This window comes from Idiotropiscis lumnitzeri, chromosome 13 (assembly GCF_059441095.1).
Source record: "Idiotropiscis lumnitzeri isolate Australia: NSW breed Sydney's pygmy pipehorse chromosome 13, RoL_Ilum_1.0, whole genome shotgun sequence".
NCBI classification, from domain to species: Eukaryota; Metazoa; Chordata; class Actinopteri; order Syngnathiformes; family Syngnathidae; genus Idiotropiscis; species Idiotropiscis lumnitzeri.
Genome location: NC_142403.1, coordinates 19,042,627 through 19,063,608, shown reverse-complemented (window position 1 = coordinate 19,063,608; position 20,982 = coordinate 19,042,627). Strand labels below are relative to the sequence as shown.

Here is a 20,982-nt window from a genome sequence, read left to right as displayed (position 1 = left end):
GAGGCCGTTTCTTACTTAAGGAAGGCGGTGCTTGCTGTCAAATTGAATTATCTAAAATATGATAACAGTTTCCTAGGAGGGGAACGGATGATGTGATTGTGAACCAAAAACTACACATTGCAAATTATTTAACAACAGAATAACTTTATATCCATGTTTGAATAATATGATTCATGTACAGCATATCAAGGACATCAAAGCCGGAAGAGAGTCGAGTCTCACATGTGACATCATAACGATTAAAGGAAACAAAATGGACACCTTCCGGTTGACTTCACGTGCGTCCCGAGAGAAGCTGCAGGACCAGTTCCTCGTCCTCTGCCAGTGACAGACCCGTGTCCAGCGTCGTGTGTTCCTCCTCTAGCTTCTGCCTTGCCCTCTTCCTCCTCCCTGGTGCCTCATCTTCCTCACTGCTGCTGTAGCTACGTTTCGCGGGCCCATCTTCATCCTCATCGTCATCCTCACTGTCGCGCTGTCTGTCGGGGTCCGGTAGCGTGCTGGGGTCAAACTCTTCCTCGCCGCTGTTGGCCAGATACGCCACCACCTCGTCATCCTCATCTTCGTCGTGGTCCTCTGACTTGCCTGCGTGTTGCTTGCTGGCCTCCCTCCTGGCCGCTTTGGCCTTCAGCTTCTTTTCTCTGTGTTTGGCCTTCACCTTGCGGATGTACTCCTGCTTGTCAAACTCCTGGTCCTCTCTCCTCAGCCGCTCCTTAGCCTTCTCCACGTTGATCCCCGACACGTCCTCATCCTCGGCTTCCTCCTGAGCCTCATCCTGGCTGACGGCCGAGCGTTGCACGGGAGGCCACACCTGCATGGCTTTTCCTTCCTCAGTGAAGGAAACTTTGGTGTTGACTTTGAAGTTCCTTTTGAGGATCTTCTTGGCCTCTTTAAACTTGGTCACCTTTTGGGTCTTCTCCTTGCTGGAGTCAACCATCTGGGCCTGGAGCTCTTCCTCCGCATTGAAGACATCCTTGCGTTTGAGTGTGAGGAAGTCTAAGTCTTTCAGGTCGTCGTCATCGGCGTCCAGGATGGGCGCTTTGGCTCGATCCTCATCATCACCATCTTCCTCATCATCACCGTCGTCGTCACTGTCTTCTTCAGATTCCTGCTGGCGAGGAGCATCTCCTCTCAGCTGGGCTTTGAAACTGCTCAGTTCCTCGTCTTCCTCAGACTTCTTCTCCGCTCTCTGTGCCTCAGCTTTGTTGAGGAAGCGCACCCGCGGTGCCACCGCCAGGCCCAAGGACAGCGCATACTCGTGCAACCGGAGCTTGAAGACGTCAAACACGTCCTTGTTCCTCATCAGGAAGACGGAGCGCAGGTAGGACGCAAAGCAACGCTGGGCGCGTTCCTTCTGCTCTTGTTCCTGAGCCAGGAAGGCCTCCAGCTTCTGCTGAACATTCTGCAGCTTCTCCGGGTTCACCTGCAATCAAGTGGCCAGTCAATCAACAAATCACAACAGGAAGCAAATTAAAAGAGCACGTAAACAAAGCATTTTCTGTGTTGCTGTCTAAACGGGCTGCAGAAGAAATCTAAAACACAAGTATGCAAGACATTTTGCAGTTTGCTACCACAGTGGATCGCAGAAGAAATTTAAACACTCAAAAATAGATGTTTGCTGCCTCAACAGGGAGCAGAAGCAATCAAAACCGAGAGTAGATTGATTTTTTTTTTCATTTTTGCCTAATTGTGCGAGAGAAGAAATCCAATGACAGAAAAATTTTGTAGTTTTTGCCTAAAACGGATGGAGAAGAAAATTGTGCTGCCTAACAAGTTTGCAGAACAAATCCATTATGGATAAATATGGATAAATTTCCTTATTGCACAAATGCAATATTAGTCCGATTGCTGTGTCTACACGACTTATGGAACGTGGAACATTTTTTGTAAAGAAAATTTTGGGGGTTGACGTCCCCTTTAAGGAATCAAAACAAATTAAACGAGTGCTATATTGGTTGCCAAAATGGGCAGCAGAAGAAATGAAAGACGTGTTCAAGTTTGATGCCTAAATGGTTTGCAGATGAAATGCAAAACTAAAACTAATTAGGTCTTCTAGTTTTCTGCCTAAAAGAGAAAACGACCCCACACAGAGAGAGCTACCTGGATCTTGTTGACGGGCACCTTCTTCTCCTGCAGCTGGGCAATCATTCCTGTCTCTTCGGAGGGCAGCAGCAACAGCAGGGCCTCGCCGCCCTCCTTGTATCTGGCGGTGCGGCCCACCCGGTGGATGTAGGTGTCGGCGTCCTCGGGGCAGTCGTACTGCAGCACCCAGTTGACGGCGGGGAAGTCCAAGCCCCTCGCGGCGATGTCCGTGGCGAAGAGCACGGCGTTCTTCTTTCGCAGGAAGTCATCGTAAACCTCCACTCGCTTCATCTGCTGCTGCTTGCCGTGCAGGGCCAGCACGGGGATGCCCGGCCGGAGGCGGCAGAAGATGCGGAACAAGTATTGCACCTCCTTGCAGCAGGCGAAAAACACCATAATCTTCTTCTTCAGGTGATTTCGGATAAAGGAGAAGAGCATGTTGACCTTGTTGTGGAGCTCGCACACCACGTAGCTCTGCTCCAGCGTGGCCGGCGTGCTGAACTTGGCCTTCTCGTGCACCCACACGTACTCGGGTTCCTTGAGGCTGAGGCGCGCCAGGTCTTTGACAGACTTGGTCTGTGTGGCAGAGAACAGCAGCGTCTGTCGGTCGGCGGGGAGGTTCTCCACGATGGCGTTGAGCGTGTCGGCGAAGCCCATGTCCAGGATGCGGTCAGCTTCGTCCAGCACCAGCATACGTAAGTCGGACGCGTGAAAGGCCGCCGTCTCATCCATGTGCTGCAGCAGTCGGCCTGGTGTGCAGATGACGATGTTGGTGCGATGGATCTTCTCCGACTCGCCCTTCAGCTCCTTGCCGCCGATGATGAGGCCCGCCGAGAACTCGTGGTTCCTGCCCACCTTGCGGAGCACCTCAAAGGTCTGGTAGGCCAGCTCCCTGGTGGGTGAGATGATGAGGACGCCCATGCCGTCCACGGAGCTCCATTGCTGACGGTACAGACACTCCAGCACCGGGATGAGGAAGGCTAAAGTCTTTCCAGATCCGGTCTTGGCGGCGCCCAGCACGTCCTTCCCCTGCAGGGCGAAGCCTATCGTCTGCCTCTGGATCTCCGTGGGCTGCCTATACTGACAATTCTGCAGGCCTAAGAGGGTTTTCTTGGAGATTGGGAAGTCGGAGAACTTGATGACTTCTTTGCTGTCGATGTCGTCGTATCTGCTCACCAGCCGGGCAATGTTCTCTCGTTCGACTTGCCACTCAGGCTTCTTCTTCTTCTGGCTTCGTTCACGCTTGACGCGAGCTTTCTTCAGGTTGTATTTCTTTTTCCATTTCTCGAAATCTTTGATTGGATCCGACGTGTCTGCCATTTTATGTTTTTTTTAAACAAATGCGTTAGGAGAAAAGATAAGGAAAGACACGTCCCTATGCACGGACTGACGCGACAGTCAGCGTGGAGCAAACGTCGCGTTGGGAATGCGTCATCACGAAGCGCCACAGTAGTACTCTTCTTCGTTATGTGTTTGCAAACTATGATAGGACATTATCACCACCCAATTATTTTGTCGGTACTGCGGTTTCTTGCACTGTAAATTGTTCGTCTTCATACAAAAAACCCCAACTAAAAAAATATCTTCAATTTCGATTGATTGGCTCCTCCCGCTCATATTTTACACTTCCTAACTATGTATTAATTGATTTCATTTTTGTAATTGTGTAATTCCCATTAAGCAATTGATCAATTCTGATGTAAAATATGTTAAAATGTATGTTCTTGATTCACAGTCACTGTCTTCTTTTCCAGTCGACGTGTCCTTCCTCATCAAAACCTTATTGAAAAAACACTACACATTCAACCAGAAGCCTTTTGGACATGCACGCACATTGTGAAATATTTATAGTTTTGATTGTTTCTGCGCGTTTTCATTCGCGTTCGTTCTTGCAGTTGTTCTTCAGTTTCCACTTCAAACCGCCTGATGTCGCTCGAGAGTTTGATAGTTCTTATCCAACCGCCGTTCGTGAACGCGAAGAAGATGCGTGCCCATAGACCGTCTACATGACAAACAAGAAGACAGTTTGGACCAAAACAAGTTCCAAATTTATCTATTTCACGGTTGTCAACATCCCCGCGGTCCCTATGCGACGCACGGCATGGCAGAGAGACAGGACACCGAGGTGAGTTGAACCGATCAATTTCTGTTATGGGGAGAAAATGTGTGCACTTGCTTGATTTCATCATTGCTCCTGTGTAGTCATCAACCACAATCCAAGCAAGTGGACTTGCATCATATTTTGACGCTTTTTGTTTTAGGGCTGCCACCTCGCTTTAGCTCGGCAGTTAACATGTGTCGCTCTGCATTTAATTGATGAGGTCCAGTTTGTGTCAGTGTGTTTCAGCAAATTCTTCATGTTGTCATTCATTAATTAACATCCAAATGGAGTCTTAAAGTTAAAAATAGGCGGGAAAATGTGGTGACAACACGTCATTGTGCCATCATTGTGACGTAATTTTAGTGCTGTACACTTGATACAATCAATTATTTAAACACCATAATACTGCAACACTACTTCACCCTCAACTGTGTCCAGGTGGAGGATGCCGAGCACATCTACCTGCTCATGAAGGAGGAATACCGCATCTCCAGGAATGTGCGTCTGGCTTGGTTTCTGGGGAAACTCAATCAAGTCATCACGCCTGCGTCCAACCTGGAGCTGGTGAGGTTCTTCTCATCGTTTGCGTTCCTACCATCCAATCAATCAATCCATCGGGATCTTCCGCTCCATTGCAGCTCAACTCCGCCAACGAGTTGGACTTGCTGAGCGTTTTACCCAAAGGATGGCAACGGGACCTGCCGCCACCTCCCCGCGCCAACGGCGCGCAGCCCGCCCTGTTGGTGCCCTCCACTCGCGCCACCTTCCTGGCACGCAGGTATCGCTTCATCATCGAACTGGACCTCAGCCCGTCCACGGGCATCGTGGTGAGTCCCACAACACTTGCCGGCTATTCGCTTTGAATTTAAACAAACATCGACAAGCATGGAAATCCACTTCATTTAGTCACCGTCAAACCTTCGCATGTTTAAATTCTACACCCTCAGCCACTACTCGACCCTTCATCTACTACACTCTCAACTACCTTCTCCACCACAACTACTACTTTCATAAAGTATAGATTTAATTGCAGATACACTTGCAACGCCATTTTCAAGTCAAGTATACCAACAGTTGCTACATGCTTAACTACCATTATACTCACAACTACTGAACATTTACGCCCTTGCTAACTACACTTTTCAACACTAAACTCTTAATTACGACGCTCTCAACTACTAATACACACAACTATAAACTGCACCCTCAACTACTCGCTACTCGCTATACCTTCTTAACTGGTGAACCAAAAATATTTTTAGTGCATCTGTTTTCAGTATTGAAGCAAATGTTTCCCTATTTTAGCATTAGTATCCTGATGTGCTAATTCGGGTGCCCTGTTTCCCAGGATGACAACACGGGGGAGATGATTTTCGACGAAGTTTTCCACGCCTTGTCCAGATGTCTGGCCGGTCTCGCACAACCCTTCATGGTCCCGGGAACCGAGCAGCTCTTCACGCCAAAGATCTTCACCACTATCCTGGTCTACTCGTCCATGTTCGGCCTCACATCCCATCAGGTTTCTCCTTTTCTGTTTCTCCTTTCGCGGCTGCAGATGCCGTTTTCATTGGCTCAACTTGTCTGGTGCAGGTCCTGGTGCAGGGATGTCAACTGGAGCTAACGGACCTGGGCCACTTTCTGCATCACATCTACCAGCAGCTCAAAGCGGTGGAGAGCAATATCGCCCACGTGCTCAATCAGCAGCATGAAAGTGTAAGTTTTACTCACGTCAAATTAATGCTAGGAAGTCAAAGCTGACTGAGTTTGACCCGTAGTGCTCGGTGGAGTGTGGTTTCCATGGCAACGGTGTGGAGGATCAGCCTGCCAGGAGGCCGAATATCTCCATGGTGTCGGCAGACATGGGCCTGGTCAGCATGGTCCGCCAGGGCATCCTGGCCTTGCAGCTGCTGCCTCCCAACTCCAGCGCCGGTAGCTTGGCCTCCCTCGCTGCTTTTCTTGGCGTTGTCGTGCGTCGCACCAGCCTAACCCGCACACATGCGTGTTTCAGGCATCATCATCATCACAGATGGCGTGATGAGCGTCCCGGATGTTGTCGTGTGTGAGACGCTGCTCAACCAGCTGAGGAGCGGAACCATCACATGCTCCTTTGTGCAGGTTCTTACTACGCCTGCTGCTCCACCCCTCAACACAAACAAAAATGGATCTTTCACGTCTTTAGCCGTCAATGGCAATAAATGGGTTAATTGCTTTTAATTACAACACTCCTCTAATGAACCCGTAACTACTGCGCTCAAATTCTACTACACCCTCAAATAGTACACTCGTAACTATGTCATGCTCAACTTCTACACTCTACCGCTCATTTAATGCAACGTAAGAGCAATTTGATGGGATGATTGGGCGTGCGTCCGTTTAGGTGGGCGGGCCGTACTCGTACGACTGCAGCTTCGGCTACATCCCCAACGTGGAACTGATGAAGTTCATTTCTGTGGCCACCTTTGGATCTTACCTGCCTAACTGTCCTGCGCTGGACTTGGACAGCCACGACATGAACGCCTACCACAAGGCGTTCCTCACCTACTCGTTCCTCAAGACTCCAGAGGCCATCAACTCGGACATCTTAAGCGGTGGGTCACACCTGTGGGATATTGCATACACTCTTAAAATGAGGACCGTCTTATTTTTTTTTGCTTAAGGTTACATTTTATGATTGCAATATTTTTTAAAAATCATTTCAGACTTTTTAAAGCTTTAATTGTGATTTTTGTGGTTCCAAATTTTCTTGACATATTAAAACTGGTTCACACTTTTTCAATCTTACGCTGACAAAATTAATGTGATATTTTGGGTACATAACCTTTTCTCTTAATGTGTTTTTGTTTTTGTTTTTGGGCTGTTTGCTGTACTACAGTGTCCCAGCACAAGCTGTTCAACGAGCACCTGGTGTCAGCCAGCGGTAACCCGGCACTCGTGATGCGCAGAAAGAAGCACACAGAGAAGGACGTGCACGCTCATCTCATCAGCGTGGTGTCTGTCAGGCTCAGGGAAGGCTACACCATCCGGGACATCAGCCTCACCAAAGGTTGCCCGGAAAACTCCTTTGCTCATTTTTTTTCCTCGTCGGATTTATGGGTTTGTTCCTTATGGTATACAATTTTGACGCCTCTCGCTTGCTTTCAGGCGGTAGCCAGCTGGAGGTGAAGCTGGTGCTGCTATGGAAGCACAACATGCACATCGAGTACGTGGCGTGCGCCTCGTGGCCGCTAGACCCCGGCAAGCGGACCACCCGGGTGGAGGTGACCATGGAGGGCAGTTACGACATCCTGCATGACATCAGCTGCACGCAGAGGAAGCCCATCACCAGCCCCTACCGCACCTCGGTCATCCGCCGCTTCTGGAACACTCTGCAGAGGTAGCGCTCTAACGCTCAACCCATTTTGACGCAGAATCATTCACCGTTTTCATCCTTTCAGCATCAACCAGACAGATCAGATGCTGGTACACCTGCAGTCTTTCAACTCAGTTCCGGAGAACTACACCATCCCTGAAAGCACCAAAAATGGAGTTCCGCTCTTTTACATCCCGCCTGGATCCACCACACCGGTAAATTGAGTGTGTTGAGTTACTCGACGTTAGTTGCAGCCATCGGCAGCTTCCGAATAAATATGCTTAGCGCGTGACATACAACGGTTGATTGACAGGTGATGAAAGCAGCAAGTGACATGATGTGACTTTGTGTTGTGCAGGTTTTGTCCCTGCAGCACGGTGGCTCCAAAGACTCGTCGCAGTCCCAGTTCGCCTCCTACTGGAAGCCCATCCTCTCCATGGACGCCAACTTCTGGCAGAGGTGGCTGCACATGCACCGCATCGCCATCATCCTGGAACACGACATGTGAGACGCACATGCGAACACGCAACGCACTCTTGCTGCTTTTGTGTTGACGCATGCTCAGTGGTGTTTCTGTCTGTGTATCTTTTTATTTCTGCGGGTTGGTGTGTGTCTGTTTGTGTGCATGCAGGCCAGTGCCCAAACACCTGCACACTGCGGGCAACAACGGACGCTACAGCACCATCCAGTGTCGCATCTCCCACTCTGCGCTCACCTCGTTGCTGAGGGACTGGAGCAGCTTCGTGCTGGTGGAGGGCTACTCCTACGTCAAACTCATATACAGGTGATGATGACGATGATGAGGATGCAACCATTGAGCTTGTTGAGGCACTGATAAAAAATGTTTAGTTTTGTTGATGATGGAAATGATTTTTTTTAGCCAATTAATTGATCAGAATAGGCAGATTAATTGATGATTTAATCATTAGTTGCTGCCCTAACCTCGTGATATTCCTTTAAAGATGATAAAGAATATATGACAACTCTTTGTGTTCAAGCCGTTGTTTAAAACGTTATTGTACTGCAACATAGTTTCTGTTTAGTGTCAGCATTAAGGTAGCGCACCGCTAGTGTGGTTATTTAAAATACCCACGTTGTTCTCTCTCCGTTTTATCTTTAGTTTGACAGTTTACATCAACTGGAACTGAGCAGCGTAAAGCTTCAAACTTGTGTTTTGTCAACACGTGCGTGTTCCGCATTATCCACACTATTGTAATTGTGTACCCCCAGTTCCCTGGAGCAGCCCCCCACTTCCTTCTATCTGGTCCGACTCATCTCCAAGACCCCCTGCATGGTTCTGCGATTAGGTTTCCCCATCGGAACGCCGGCGCACGTTCGGAACAAGGTAGTAGGATAGCTCAGGACTTAAACAGTGTCAATCGAAAAGAAGAAAAAAAAAAAAGCTTCTAAATTGTATTGATACACTAGATTTTCATTGACCTTATATGTGCAATACATTTGACCTTATTACTTGGGTGCAATTTTTTTCCTCAAGTTTTTATGAATAATTTTGACTTAATTCCTGCATAAAATACACTTTTGTTTGCTTCTATTTTGACATTATTCTCATAAATGGCAAATGTTTTTCATGCAATAACGTTTTTAAAAATAATATTATTGTGTTTGCAGTCACTTTATTTATTTATTTATTTATTTTTTACTTTAATCTTTTTTGGGGGAAATATTGCAACTCTTGGAATAGGACCTCTCATAAATATTTAGGCCTGCTCCACTCCTCCATTTGAAGTTGGTCATGTTGGGGTACTGGGAGAGCCAATTATTTTGGGAGTTGTACTTCATGTCAAAAGTTTGAGAAGCACTGTGAATTGGAATTGGCACACTACATAATAATAAATCTAAGATCCTGGGTTCGTACTAAGCATCCATTCTGTGTCCCACTCTGGTCAGATTGTGGACGAGCTCCGCGAGCAGATCCTCAAATTGCGCTTCCCGCACCGCATTCAGAGCAAGGAGGCCACGCCCAAGACCAAGAGGAAGGCGGCGGCGGCGGGACAGCCATCGCCGTCCAAGTCGCCCGCCCTCTCCACCCCCAAGCAGGCGCTGTCGGACCGGCCGTGCGTGGTGGTGCTCAACAAGCCGCTCGAGAAGCTGCTCATCAGGTCGTCGCCGAAGCACACACGTCAAAAAGCTGCAACTAACAATTATTTTAATAAATAATAATAATCTCAAATGTGCAACACAAGCCTCAAATGATGCATGTTTTGGATCTGTTCTCCAGATACGAGAAGCTGCCTCTGGACTTCAGGACTCCATTCATCTTCAGCATGGAGAACTCGTCTTTGCAGCCCTCCAGCGGGGCGGTGCCCCTTAACGTGGCGGGCAACCGCGCCGCCTCGTCCACGCTGGCCTCGCTGTCGCGCTACTTCCTGCACCGGCGCTGGGTGTGGGCGGTGCAGAGCAGCCAAGGTCCGGCGGTGGCCATGCAGGCCGTCGCCCACATCCTGTCCATGCTGTCTGAGTGAGTGACCCACCGTGCAGTGGTGCTTTGAGATATGAGGGACAATATTGATGTGCTTTTCAAGATAAGAGCTGATGTTTGAACATTTTTATTTATTATTTTGATTGATGAGTGCTGCCGTTTGGCAGATTTTCATTTCAGTGGGGAAAGATGATTTGAGATGCAAGTGTTTTAAATTAAATGCACGGTCACAGAACAAATTCAACTTGTATCTCAAGGCACCACTGCACTTTTTTTCTTTTTTTTTTCTTTTTTGTGTTCTGTTTGGTCCCGCTCAAGCCGACTGACTCTGAACGTTGTGTTGTGAAGGATCCGCCTGTCGGAGGGTTTTCATTTCGCCGCCAGCGGAGACGGCATCGTCAACATGGTCATCGAGCTGCCCATGAAGGTAAAGGACTTCACGTGCGTCTTGGCCACAATACAGGACTGCGTTGACATTCCTCTGCTGTTTCGTGCTTCATTGTTTGCGCCACGTTGAGCCACAGCATGTCTGGCAGCACTGAGCTCGACTGGCAGTTCTCCATTTACACACAAATGTCTTGGTGAAGCAGCATGTGGCTCGTTCTCCAGGGATACTTTGAACACAAATGTATGTGTCTGCCCTAGGGCACGTCCGCCGACTCTGAGCGTGAGAGTCACTCGTGCATCGTCCAGTACATCCTTTTCCCGCCTCACGCCACCTCCACCAAGGACAGGTAACGCCTCCTCCACGCCTTCACTTGACGTTTATCGATCAGTGCCGTTTGTCAATCAAATTGCGCCGAATGTCGCAGCTTCTCCACAGACGACGACAATGACACGGAGGTGGAGGCGGTGGACGTGGACATGGAGCTCAACTTGGTGACCGAGTGCTGGGTGGAGCCTCAGAGCGGCACCATCGGCAACTGCTCGGAACAACATCGCCACCTGCTGGGCCTCAGCTACCAGGAAGTGCCTCAAGCCGTGCGTCACGCTGCGACAGTTTCCAGCTTGTTCGCGACATAGTAGCCAAAGTGGTCGGGTTGACGCAGCTGTTTTTTTTTTTTTACATAACTCAGATCTTCCCCAGAGATTTAGCCTGCATGTCCACGATGATGACGTTTGAGTATCTTAGTCAGCTGTGTCAGAACAAGGACCAGGTCTGCTCGGTGCCTTCGGGTCTCAAGGACACGACAGGTTTGCAAACTTTTTCAAGATGAGTGAACAGGCATAGAGCGTTGCTGACTACAAATGTCTCAACAATGTGGGCTTTGTATTGATTGATTGATTGATCATATGGAGGGGGCTCTTCCCTTCTGGTTTTAGGGGATTCGTCTTCCTCTGAGGAGAGCATTCACATGGTTCCTTTCCAGTTTGATCTCATCCAGCTTCTGCCCAAATGCCAGCAAGTGGAGCTCTTCTTTCTCACATTCAGCACAGGTACACATATATTTTTTTTCTTTCATTGAATCATTTAAGGGCACCACAGTGGTCGATTGATTGCACGTCGACCTCATGGATGGATGAAACATTTAAATCAGAGGTGCCCCTCCCTTGTATCTCTAGAGGTGGAGTCGGAGGAGCAGCTCCGCAACAGCCCTTGCCTGCCCAACGAGCTGCTCTTGGGCCTCTTGCACAGCAGCCTCGAGCAGGAGCTCAGCGACCGCGAAATTCCCATTGCCATCGGTGACCACGCCGCCTTCATGCGCCACGTCCTTGAGCGTGAGCGCGAAGGCCACTGCGCTCCCTTCCCTCGGCCCATCATCAACGGTGAGTCCTAACCGGCTTAGCAGCTCTCACGAGTTTCGTAATGTTTTTTTTGTTTTTTCAGCAGAAGACTTCACAAGGCCTCTGGATAGACAAGACGCGATGTCAGTGTTTCATCTAACCGGCAGCAGTAAAGAAATGACGGAATCCACCAGCACATTACAGGTAGTTGTGCTGCACAAAATCAGCCAACTTTATTAATGCATGTGCATGGGTTAGAATCATGTAAAAAATATTTAAAATCTGTATCCAAAACAACATTATGGACACAGATTTAAATATTAGAAACTTCAAAAAATACTAAACACATCTTATTGTTCTGGAAAGCTTTTTATTTAAATCAAAAGCCAAACATATGCGCAGAAAATTAAATCTTAGGAAAATCACAATATTTTTCAAAGTGTTGAGGATAAAAAATTAATTGGAAAATATAATACATTACAAAATATTTAGAAAATAATAGAAAATAGTAAATATAAGAAAGACATTAAATGAAAACTACACCAATTTATGAAGAAAATTCAAATGTAATACTAATGGAGTGGACGAAAACCTAAAAATTGTATCTAAAAAAATGAAATAAATAAATCTTGGACAAAAGAGATACATATTTAAAAAAAAAAAAAAAAGAAAAATCCCGAATTTTGACCAAAGTATACAAAAGTAATAATGATGAATATTTGAAAAAAAATTAGGATTGACCAAATTATGAGATAATCAGACAATATATCGGACAATAATATTGGATGGCATATACTTAAATGCTAGGAGAATAAAAAATACGAGATTATTACAAATAAATTGGATCTTAAAAAGAGGCAAAAGAAGGTGGTCATCCTCCTTTCCTCAACTTTCTGACAGCCCACGTCCAATTGGTGTGTAGAGGCCTTAAGATGTGTTGAATATTTCTTGCATATTTGACCGTCAAGAGTTTGGCCAACGCCGACCTGGCGTATGATGAGCCTTCGCTGGCTGGGCAGAGCTGCTCCGTGCCCCAGTGGAGGTGTTATGCCAAGCACATCAGCTCCCAGCAGATCCTGCTCACCTTCCTGCCAGCCACCTTCGCCGGTACCACATTTCCATTCCCCACTCTTCGACAAACTACCACAACGTACAAAAGCGGCTACCTTTTTACTCATCAGATGTCCTGATGCTGATGACCTCGGGGCTGGAGGCGGAGCCGTTGAGTCACGTCAGCACGCAGGAGGACGACACACTGACGCCGGGTAACAAGTCGCAGGCCGACTCGCCATCTGGATCCGCTGGCGAGTTTAGCCTCGGTCCAGCCTTCGAGATGAGGATTAGCTCAAGTGGCGGGAACCTTGACGCCTCGTCACCCGTTGCCTCGGAGGGGCCGATCGGATCCGCCGTGCCCCCTGATGCCCTGCTGTCGGATAGCTGGAATAGCAGGATGTCCGAATGTCCAAGACCCGCCTTGGTTCAGTCTGCGGCAGGTGCAGGTGGGGGTGTTGCATCAACACTCAAACCTTCTCCGATTTAAACTGATTTAAATTGTGTGCAAGTGCATTACTGATATTACTACTACACGTGTGTGTTTTAGATTTCGGTGATAAAGTTCACTTCACTGAGCCGCAGCGCTGCCCCGTGATAAGCGGCACCGGCGGTAGCATCCTGGGCCGCCAGCTGTCCCAGCAGAACACCGGCACGCAGCTCAAGTGTCCGGTCTACGTTTACAACTGCTGCTTGGAGTTGCTCAAGGAGCAGCTGGTACACCCTGCCGCCAACCGACACCCCCGTGACATCTTCTTCAGGTACATCTGCGCTGTTGGCGCCTTCACTTTAGCCACAAAATGGCTCTCGCACCCCTTTTTCATTGCCAAAAGCACCCGCGCAAAGCACATTAAATGGATCGGGCAAAAAAAAAAAAAAAGAAAATCGTGTCAATTTGACATCGCTAGTATAGGAGACAGTGAGTTTAATTCATGGATAAAAAAAAGCTCCATATGGTGGCTGTGAAAGACCAAAAATGTTTGTAATTGAGCATTGTGTGTCTGTGGTTGTCTTGACAACTGAGTAGACCTCAAGAGGCTCAGTCTTGGCAGATGTCTCAGCAGATGAAGTCCAGGTGAGAAGAGCTGCTTGTTTTTGTCCGTGTCCGAGAGTGCGTTTCCCAGCCTGCTCCCTGGCTCGTTGCGTCACCAAAAGAGCATGTCGACTCACCCGTCACATCATTAGCTGTAGCTGGATGGCCAATACGAGATAAAAAATTACGCCTACTTCCATTCCAGTCCTCTAGGTGGCGGCCTCGCTCAGCTTGAGCAAGTGGGGCACTACTAACCTCTTGCAGTTGTTCCAACATTAAATAAGGACATTTTAAGCCACATATTCACCTGAAGTCCACTTTACCTTTTGATCCCCTTACTGGACTGCAGATTTCGCACCCAGAGGTTCCCGGAACTCTTGACAGTACTATCCCTTTAACACGCTCCTTTTGATCTGGATAAATTACCCTGAAACAAAATTTAGACGATCATTCCCATGGTCTCTGCCCGAAGGTTTCAGAATGTTATTGTTGTGTGATTTTGTCTTTGACTGCCTCTCAGTGCAGATTTGAGAGGAACTCAGATGATTTGGTGTATTGATCCAGACTAACGCTGTGACCATTGAGTGGATTTCGTGCAAATACCAACTCGTGAGACATCATTTGTGGAATTGTAGAAGCATCACAGTCATTTCCGTCTCGCTGCGTCCCCGACAGGTCGCTTTCTCAGGACCGCAGCAGTCCGTCGCCTTGGACCGACCTTCTGGCGCAGCCTCACAAGCACAAGGAGCTGGTCCACTACTGCAGCCTGCTCCAGGAACACTACCAGCAGAGCTTTGCCAAAGGTGAAATGCCCAAACCAAGTCTGTGTCTACACCTCGGTCATGGAATTGCACATTTTTTTGTCTGGATTGCTATATGGTGTGAAAGTTCTTCAAGCTGTATGATGGACAATGAATATGCTGAGTTTGGAGGTCCGACCAGAAAAGTAGGATGAGGATCCTCCCTTAATTTTGCAATTTAAAGACACACTTTTTTCGGAGTGAACAGCGTGACAGCAACCAACCCAGTATGCCATTGACCAGGGGTCACCAACTCCCGTCCTCGAGGGCACCTATCCTGCATGTTGACCCTCTCACCCTGCTGCAACACATGGTCAACATGCAGGATAGGTGCCCTCGAGGACCGGAGTTGGTGTCCAAGCCCTTCACCTGGAATTCACTTCCATCCATCGGAGCCGTTCTGTTCCAAGAAAAAATTGTGAATAGTGGACAAAGGTCGTCTCTTTTTATGAAATGTCTGCGTGTAAGCGTGTCAAGGGACGATTTGTCTTGTGTTTGGCATTCAGGCGTCTACCGGAGCCTCCAGCAGTCGCTCAGCATCAGCTCCCAAGATGTCCTGATGGCCATGGATTATTGCGAGGAGTCCCTGCAAGAGATTGACATCACAGCCTTCCTGCAGACGCTGTGCGGACACATCAGGGTGGTCCGGGAGAACGGCCAGGCTGCGGCGTGGAATCGGCACCGAAAAGCCGCCGGGAGGTCGGCCACCTTCGTCGTAGGAGAGGCCGAGGAGGATCGAGCGGATGGCAAGTCTGCTGTGGCTTCCGTGTCCAGGTAGAAGAACGTGTCAATGTGCTCAGCTTTTAGTTATGTTTGGATTACTCTACTTTCCATACGAACTGTAAAATCTCTTAAGGTTTAATGTGTGAACTACAGTTTTGAGGTGGAAGACGCCAGCGAAGCAGAATCCCGCCGTCCCGCCCCACAACCCCAGCTCGTCCAGGCGGTCTCCAGCAAGCCGCCGCCGTTTTCCCTGGACTTGCTCCAGACGCATCCCACCTGTAACATGTATTCAGATGTACACAAAATAATTCAGGTAAAATATTGCAGAGGAGTGAGCGCATGTCATGCCGTGTTTGCGGTGATGCTGAGTTGCTTTTCGTCGCAGGAAAAGTTCATGGAGATAGTGTTCCAGTATTTCAAAGCCGTGCCTTCGAATCCACATTACTTCTTTTATTGCCCACCATCTTCCAAGAAGGAGGTAAGGAAGCCCACATCAATTTCAAGAACATTTCTTAATTTTTTTGTCATTTTGCCTAATTTCTCCAAAATTGTCTGATGTTTTGTCGCACCCCATTTTCGCACCCTAGTAGACTTGCTGACTGTATGTTGTCATGTTTGGCTTTTCTAGGAGGACTGGGACGATGACGAAATGGAGGTGAGACCCTGCGAAGAGATGGTGTACGAGGCCGAGCAAGCCACTGAGGACGGTGAGTTTTTTTGTTGCCAGCCTCCATTTTATTTTCTCCTTTTTTCTCATCTGAGGACCTTCTGTTTATAGAAATGACGTCCGGCGGCTGCATCACCACGGAGAGCGACAACGACTTGGTGGTGGAATACGAGGAGCAGCCCAGCGGCGGCAGCATCAGAAGCCTCAGTGGCGGCGAGGAACGCTCGCACTCAGACTCTAACACGGTCAACCAGGACCAGGACTCCTTCAGCATCCTGGAAGAAGGAGACTCTCTGCTGGAGACCGAGGGCCCGCAGATGGACATGCCGCCGCTCTTCTTGCACGTTACCTGCTCCGTCAGCGCCAAGAACTGCCACGGATCCACGCCCATACACACCCTGCCCACCTGCCTGAGTAAGATCTAAATATTACAGACAGCGCTCTTTAGGATGCAACAAAAATGCCCATTTTGTCAAAAGATGTTCAGTGGCCAGGCTTGGAAACAACTGTACTGATGCACAACCGCTACTTTAGATTTAAACTTGTTTCTCAAGGTACTGCTTCGGCTTTGCGCCGGTGGCTGGTTGATAGCTGTGCGTTAGGGAACGGCGAAAACCCAGAACCAGTTTGTAAACTTTAACACCACATCACATTGCTTGTGATTGTTGTGCCTTGCAGGTGAGATAATTTCCTGCCTGGAGGACGCCGAGGCCTTAAAGTCGGTGGACCTGAACGATCTCTCCGTCACGCTCGACATCTTCGTCCTCACTCTTCCTCTGGAGATCGAAGTCATGGCCGAATTTCATCACAACAGGTGAGGCGGTGACGTTTAAGGCAGAGTTTAAAATAATCAACTCGGACGTGTACTCGCAGGTACACGTCTGAGAGCAGCGCGTCCCTGAACCGTTCTCCGGGACAGCCGTCATCGTATCGGTCGGACGAGGAGCTGTCGGCCGTGCTGGAGGGACTGAAGGGAGCTGATGTGGACATGTGAGTGTCGGGAGTTGCTTTGTGTGTTTGGAGATTTACTTTCATGTAAGGCCAGTTTTGCAACCTTCAAGGGACCACGGAATCTCACTTTCATGAGACATCCATCCATTTTCTTGTCTTAAATGAGCCTTTTTATTTGGAAAGTGCGGTGTTTGATTAACAGCCTGTATGTCTTTGTCAGGGTCTGTGGCGAACCTTTGTCCAAGCTGCCGCTTCCTCACAAGCTGGCCATCCTGGCCACCATGGATGAAGTGAGTGTGCAGTGATGAGCTCCTGCCCATAGAGGGCGCCAAATTTGCTTTGCCGTTTCCTCTCCATCAGATCCGCTGGTTGCTGGAGGACGAGATTGTGTCGGCACTGCGCCGCTTGCGCGCCATCGGACCGGCCACGCTGGTGAAGGTGGCGCAGCATGTGGTTCGCTCGGCTGGTCGACTGCACTGTCGCAGCGAGGACGTCCCACTGCAGTTTGTCTTCAGGCCTGAGCAGTCGCTGGACAAGTTCAAGGAGGCAAGTTGCTTTGCTCGCGACGACTGAGTTCAACAATATTTGTTGTCCTACAGCGTCAAGTGCTTTTCAACACAACAGACTGACCTGTCTGACGTGTTTTTTAAAAAATTTTTTTAATTTTTAAATAGATCGTTCCATCCTCATTCATAAAATAATCGTCCTCTGTCCCTGTCCGAATGCCATTTCTGAAAAACACTATAGATGAGCAAAGAATGGATGCTATGGATTCTCCATCCCAAACTCAAAACAGTACCCTGTAAACTGTATTGCGCCCCCTGCAGGAGTTCCGTCGCATGGCGCTGTGTGGCTACGTGCTCAACAGCGAGCAGGACAGCTTCTACTACGCTTCTCTGAGCCGACAGCACCCTCAGAGGATCCACATCATCAAAAGGCTGTCGGAGAGCACCGCCAGCAACGGGGCCCCCCCTCAGGAAGACGCTTTCTTGGAGACCAAGGCTGATGCCGAAGACGTGGTAAGAGAGTCTGAAATGTCTTGGTCTAGAAGTCCTTTAAAGACTCTATTAAGTGAATTCAGAGGTTAGTTGCTCTTTTTTTTTTTTTTTTTTTTTTTTACGTTTGATTGAAGATAATTGAAAATGTGTAAAGACTGACTAGTAGATACTGTAATATAATTGTAAAGTTTTGCTTTAGAGAGCCTCATTATCAGCTGTGAGTGTGTGCATGGCACATAGTCAAAGACTAAAGTGATAAAAAATAATTTTCACTTCACAGGTACTTTAAACAACCGCTACCGTCTTATCGTTTTGCCCGCAGGCCGCCAACGTCTCTGCTGACACCAACGGGGAGGCGACGGCGGAGTTCGGCGAACCGGTCGGACTCGTGAAGACCGATGGCGGTAATGCGCAAAGTTCGGTTTGCCTCCAGCTGCTGAACGAGCTCACCTCGCCACCCAAGACCCCTTCCAGCGTCAGCCTGGCCGAGTCGGTGCAGTCGGCCTCTCAGAGTGAGTTCACCCCAAGGCTAATTTGTGTTCTAGTAACTGGACGTTTAATAGAGCGCTGTACAGCCAAGTGTGTTTAAGCACCGCTAAAGATGCTGCGGTGGGGATGGCCGCAATATTGTCTTTCGCAGGCTTCGGCAAGTTGAGGCCTAGTCGAGTGCAGAGCATCATCTCAAGCCAAGGAAGTTTGGATTCAGACATGCAGGGTGAGTTTGAAGTTAGCGCTTCTTCCAAAAACAGCAGTAAAAAGGGACAGAGAAAGTCCTCATCTTGAATCATGTGTTGTTCCATTAACCATATGAAATGCCCGGGGCCCTTGCATTGAAACTTGTGGAGCTCCTCCCTTTAACGCAATACCTAACGTTTCTTTCTTCGAATTAAGGATATGATGGCGGCAGCAGCGACTCCGAATGCGAGAGTCCCACCCTGGACGAGCAGGAGAGTCAGACCCCTCTGATGCCCGACTTCTGGCTCATAGCTAAGATCCACCAGGACAGAGTCAAGGTGTACTCGCATTCCAGGTGAGATTGGTCCTCCTTCCGAACATCAACCCTTGGTTTATGTCTGAGCCAGAACGTCGTAGATTCATCTAATGTGCACAGGAGTATGAGTGAAGAACGGGAGATGAATATCAAGGAGCAAGAGTGCAGGGAGGACAACAAGGAGCTGCCGGAATATCTACAACTGCACCAGATGGTGGTGAGGAAGATTGGAGAGCTGTGTCGCAGAGTTAACCAGGTAACAGCATCACTATTTGTATTACTACAACCACATCCACAACAGCAAGCCCCACTACCTCTACGACTACTGCTATTGTTACTTCTTTAAAAAAAACTGCTGCTGCCTGCCTTTATTTGTTTTGCTATTCACTGATTTTGAGGAGCATTTTTTATAGGTGGGATGTCATTATTTTCTGTGCTCACCCCTATACATGTTGGTTGTTTCTCCGCATTAGCACATGCTGCTGCAGGACCTTCACGACAGCCACGTGTGCAACTCCCTGCTGGTGGCAGAGAGCGACGAGGACATCTGGAAGAGCGAGCCCGCGTACAGGCAGAGGCGCAACACTTCGGATGGTCAGTCGGTGCTCGTCACTAACGACGTCGGATGGCTGTGTCGTGAGTGGCGCTTTATGTTGGTGCGTTGCAGATTACCACGCCGAAGAGAGCTACCAGGCCAGAGATTACTTGGCTGCCACAATGCACTTCATCCCAGGACACTTTTCTTGTGACGTGGTGTGGAGTACCGTCATCCACATACACCCAAGACTCAAGATGGGACCAAACATGGGTGTGTCCAGAGGTAAGCATGTCTCATGAGGAGAACCACAAAAGAGAAACAGGAAGTCGGACATTTTGATTGTAAGGCGCCGTTTTAGGGTCTTTTTCTTTTTCCTTCAAGGATTAATCTGTCCTGTGCTTTAGTGACAACACGTGTCAGGAGAGGGATGTCACTCGTCAACACACTACTTACAGTCACGGTTTTGAATCAAAACCAAAACTATCACCAAACATCGCCTGAACAGCATACCAGCAAACAAAGAAATACAACGAACACAAAACATGCATCTCTCATGCATGCCACTCATATCCCAAAAAGAAATAAAAATAACACAAAAAGAGTACTGAAAAGCATTCTGGAAATCTTTCAGCCTCAGCCAATCAGATGGCTAGATTGAGAGATGTTGTGAGTCGTGTGCTTGAGCAGCATGTGTTTTTTGTTTTTTTTCAAAATATTTGGGACTTTCAAGTGCGCCTCATGGTCGTGAAAATGTAATATTTTGAAAATTCAGCCCCTGGAGCTAATTTCACAGAACAATGTGTTGAGGCCAGTTTCACATAGCAGCATGAAATTTGGTAGGCATATCTATCACGAATGAACCCACGACAAAAAAAATGTCTCAATAAACCTTGCTGGAAAAGACACAGAAGTTTAGCATTTTGGTTTGAAGCAGACAGTTTTGTCTTATTTTTCTAGGGCTCCTTCAAAGATCAACTTATCCATTGAATAAAAAAAAAAAAAATCATCCAGTTTTATTTTGCAACTTGATTTTGTTATCGCAGCCATCCAGGCCTTACGCTCTGTGCTCAACTCCTTCTGCGTGGTCAACAGAAAGAACATGTTTGTCTACCAGGAGCGTGCCACCAAATCTGTCTTCTACCTCAGGTTGGTGACTCTCGCTCTCAGTGAACATGCCTTGTTCTCTTGTGGCCTTTCCTAAACCTCACATTTCATTCTGGTCGCTGGTTTACGTGTCGCTGGACCCCACGCAGACTTTACGAGACGTCTCAAGCCGGCAAATACTCTGACCTGGACGGCGGCCTCCACACCTCTCGCTCCCTTAGCCTGGCCAGAAGTCAGGAGCCGCTGTTCTCTGAAGACCTCATGGTACTTAATAAAAACTAATTATAAGTGTTTTTATTAATGCAGTACAATGTTTAGTTTTTAAAATTACAATCATTTTGATTGTAAAATGGTATAGTAGTCATTTGGTATAGCCTCGCGGGCCAAATATCATTCCACTGCGGTCCACATTTGGCCGGCGGGCCAGAGTTTG

The 20,982-nt window shown here is 48.2% G+C and overlaps 2 protein-coding genes across 5 annotated transcripts in view; one reads left to right on the top strand and one right to left on the bottom strand.

The window, feature by feature from the left end:
* Positions 1–104: 104 nt before the first annotated feature.
* ddx10 (DEAD (Asp-Glu-Ala-Asp) box polypeptide 10) lies at positions 105–3,533 on the bottom strand. The gene is made up of 2 exons (XM_088312241.1): positions 2,098–3,533; positions 105–1,420 (listed from the first exon to the last, which is right to left on the bottom strand). The coding sequence occupies exons 1-2, from the start codon at positions 3,397–3,399 to the stop codon at positions 275–277; spliced, it is 2,448 nt and encodes an 815-aa protein (XP_088168367.1). The 5' UTR covers positions 3,400–3,533; the 3' UTR covers positions 105–274.
* Positions 3,534–4,069: 536 nt separating this feature from the next.
* The window catches only part of szt2 (SZT2 subunit of KICSTOR complex), a 34,112-nt gene continuing 17,199 nt past the window's right edge, over positions 4,070–20,982 (top strand). For 3 of the 4 annotated variants that reach the window (XM_088312652.1, XM_088312653.1, XM_088312650.1), the window contains exons 1-45: positions 4,070–4,204; positions 4,619–4,744; positions 4,819–5,007; positions 5,529–5,699; positions 5,771–5,893; positions 5,956–6,109; positions 6,189–6,295; positions 6,558–6,768; positions 7,053–7,223; positions 7,322–7,553; positions 7,615–7,744; positions 7,888–8,033; positions 8,161–8,313; positions 8,760–8,874; positions 9,438–9,649; positions 9,769–10,008; positions 10,318–10,396; positions 10,615–10,703; positions 10,782–10,950; positions 11,046–11,163; positions 11,293–11,406; positions 11,533–11,736; positions 11,798–11,898; positions 12,663–12,801; positions 12,876–13,193; positions 13,295–13,505; positions 14,453–14,580; positions 15,084–15,351; positions 15,454–15,613; positions 15,686–15,778; positions 15,929–16,007; positions 16,079–16,381; positions 16,646–16,781; positions 16,841–16,957; positions 17,139–17,208; positions 17,279–17,464; positions 17,746–17,937; positions 18,239–18,428; positions 18,557–18,631; positions 18,808–18,946; positions 19,028–19,163; positions 19,381–19,501; positions 19,575–19,727; positions 20,489–20,591; positions 20,699–20,813. In XM_088312652.1, the coding sequence (XP_088168778.1) occupies positions 4,181–4,204; positions 4,619–4,744; positions 4,819–5,007; positions 5,529–5,699; positions 5,771–5,893; positions 5,956–6,109; positions 6,189–6,295; positions 6,558–6,768; positions 7,053–7,223; positions 7,322–7,553; positions 7,615–7,744; positions 7,888–8,033; positions 8,161–8,313; positions 8,760–8,874; positions 9,438–9,649; positions 9,769–10,008; positions 10,318–10,396; positions 10,615–10,703; positions 10,782–10,950; positions 11,046–11,163; positions 11,293–11,406; positions 11,533–11,736; positions 11,798–11,898; positions 12,663–12,801; positions 12,876–13,193; positions 13,295–13,505; positions 14,453–14,580; positions 15,084–15,351; positions 15,454–15,613; positions 15,686–15,778; positions 15,929–16,007; positions 16,079–16,381; positions 16,646–16,781; positions 16,841–16,957; positions 17,139–17,208; positions 17,279–17,464; positions 17,746–17,937; positions 18,239–18,428; positions 18,557–18,631; positions 18,808–18,946; positions 19,028–19,163; positions 19,381–19,501; positions 19,575–19,727; positions 20,489–20,591; positions 20,699–20,813 (6,810 nt within the window). In that variant the 5' untranslated portion in view covers positions 4,070–4,180. The remainder of the gene's footprint in view (positions 4,205–4,618; positions 4,745–4,818; positions 5,008–5,528; positions 5,700–5,770; positions 5,894–5,955; positions 6,110–6,188; positions 6,296–6,557; positions 6,769–7,052; positions 7,224–7,321; positions 7,554–7,614; positions 7,745–7,887; positions 8,034–8,160; positions 8,314–8,759; positions 8,875–9,437; positions 9,650–9,768; positions 10,009–10,317; positions 10,397–10,614; positions 10,704–10,781; positions 10,951–11,045; positions 11,164–11,292; positions 11,407–11,532; positions 11,737–11,797; positions 11,899–12,662; positions 12,802–12,875; positions 13,194–13,294; positions 13,506–14,452; positions 14,581–15,083; positions 15,352–15,453; positions 15,614–15,685; positions 15,779–15,928; positions 16,008–16,078; positions 16,382–16,645; positions 16,782–16,840; positions 16,958–17,138; positions 17,209–17,278; positions 17,465–17,745; positions 17,938–18,238; positions 18,429–18,556; positions 18,632–18,807; positions 18,947–19,027; positions 19,164–19,380; positions 19,502–19,574; positions 19,728–20,488; positions 20,592–20,698; positions 20,814–20,982) is intronic. The other variant, XM_088312651.1, reaches the window with a different exon arrangement.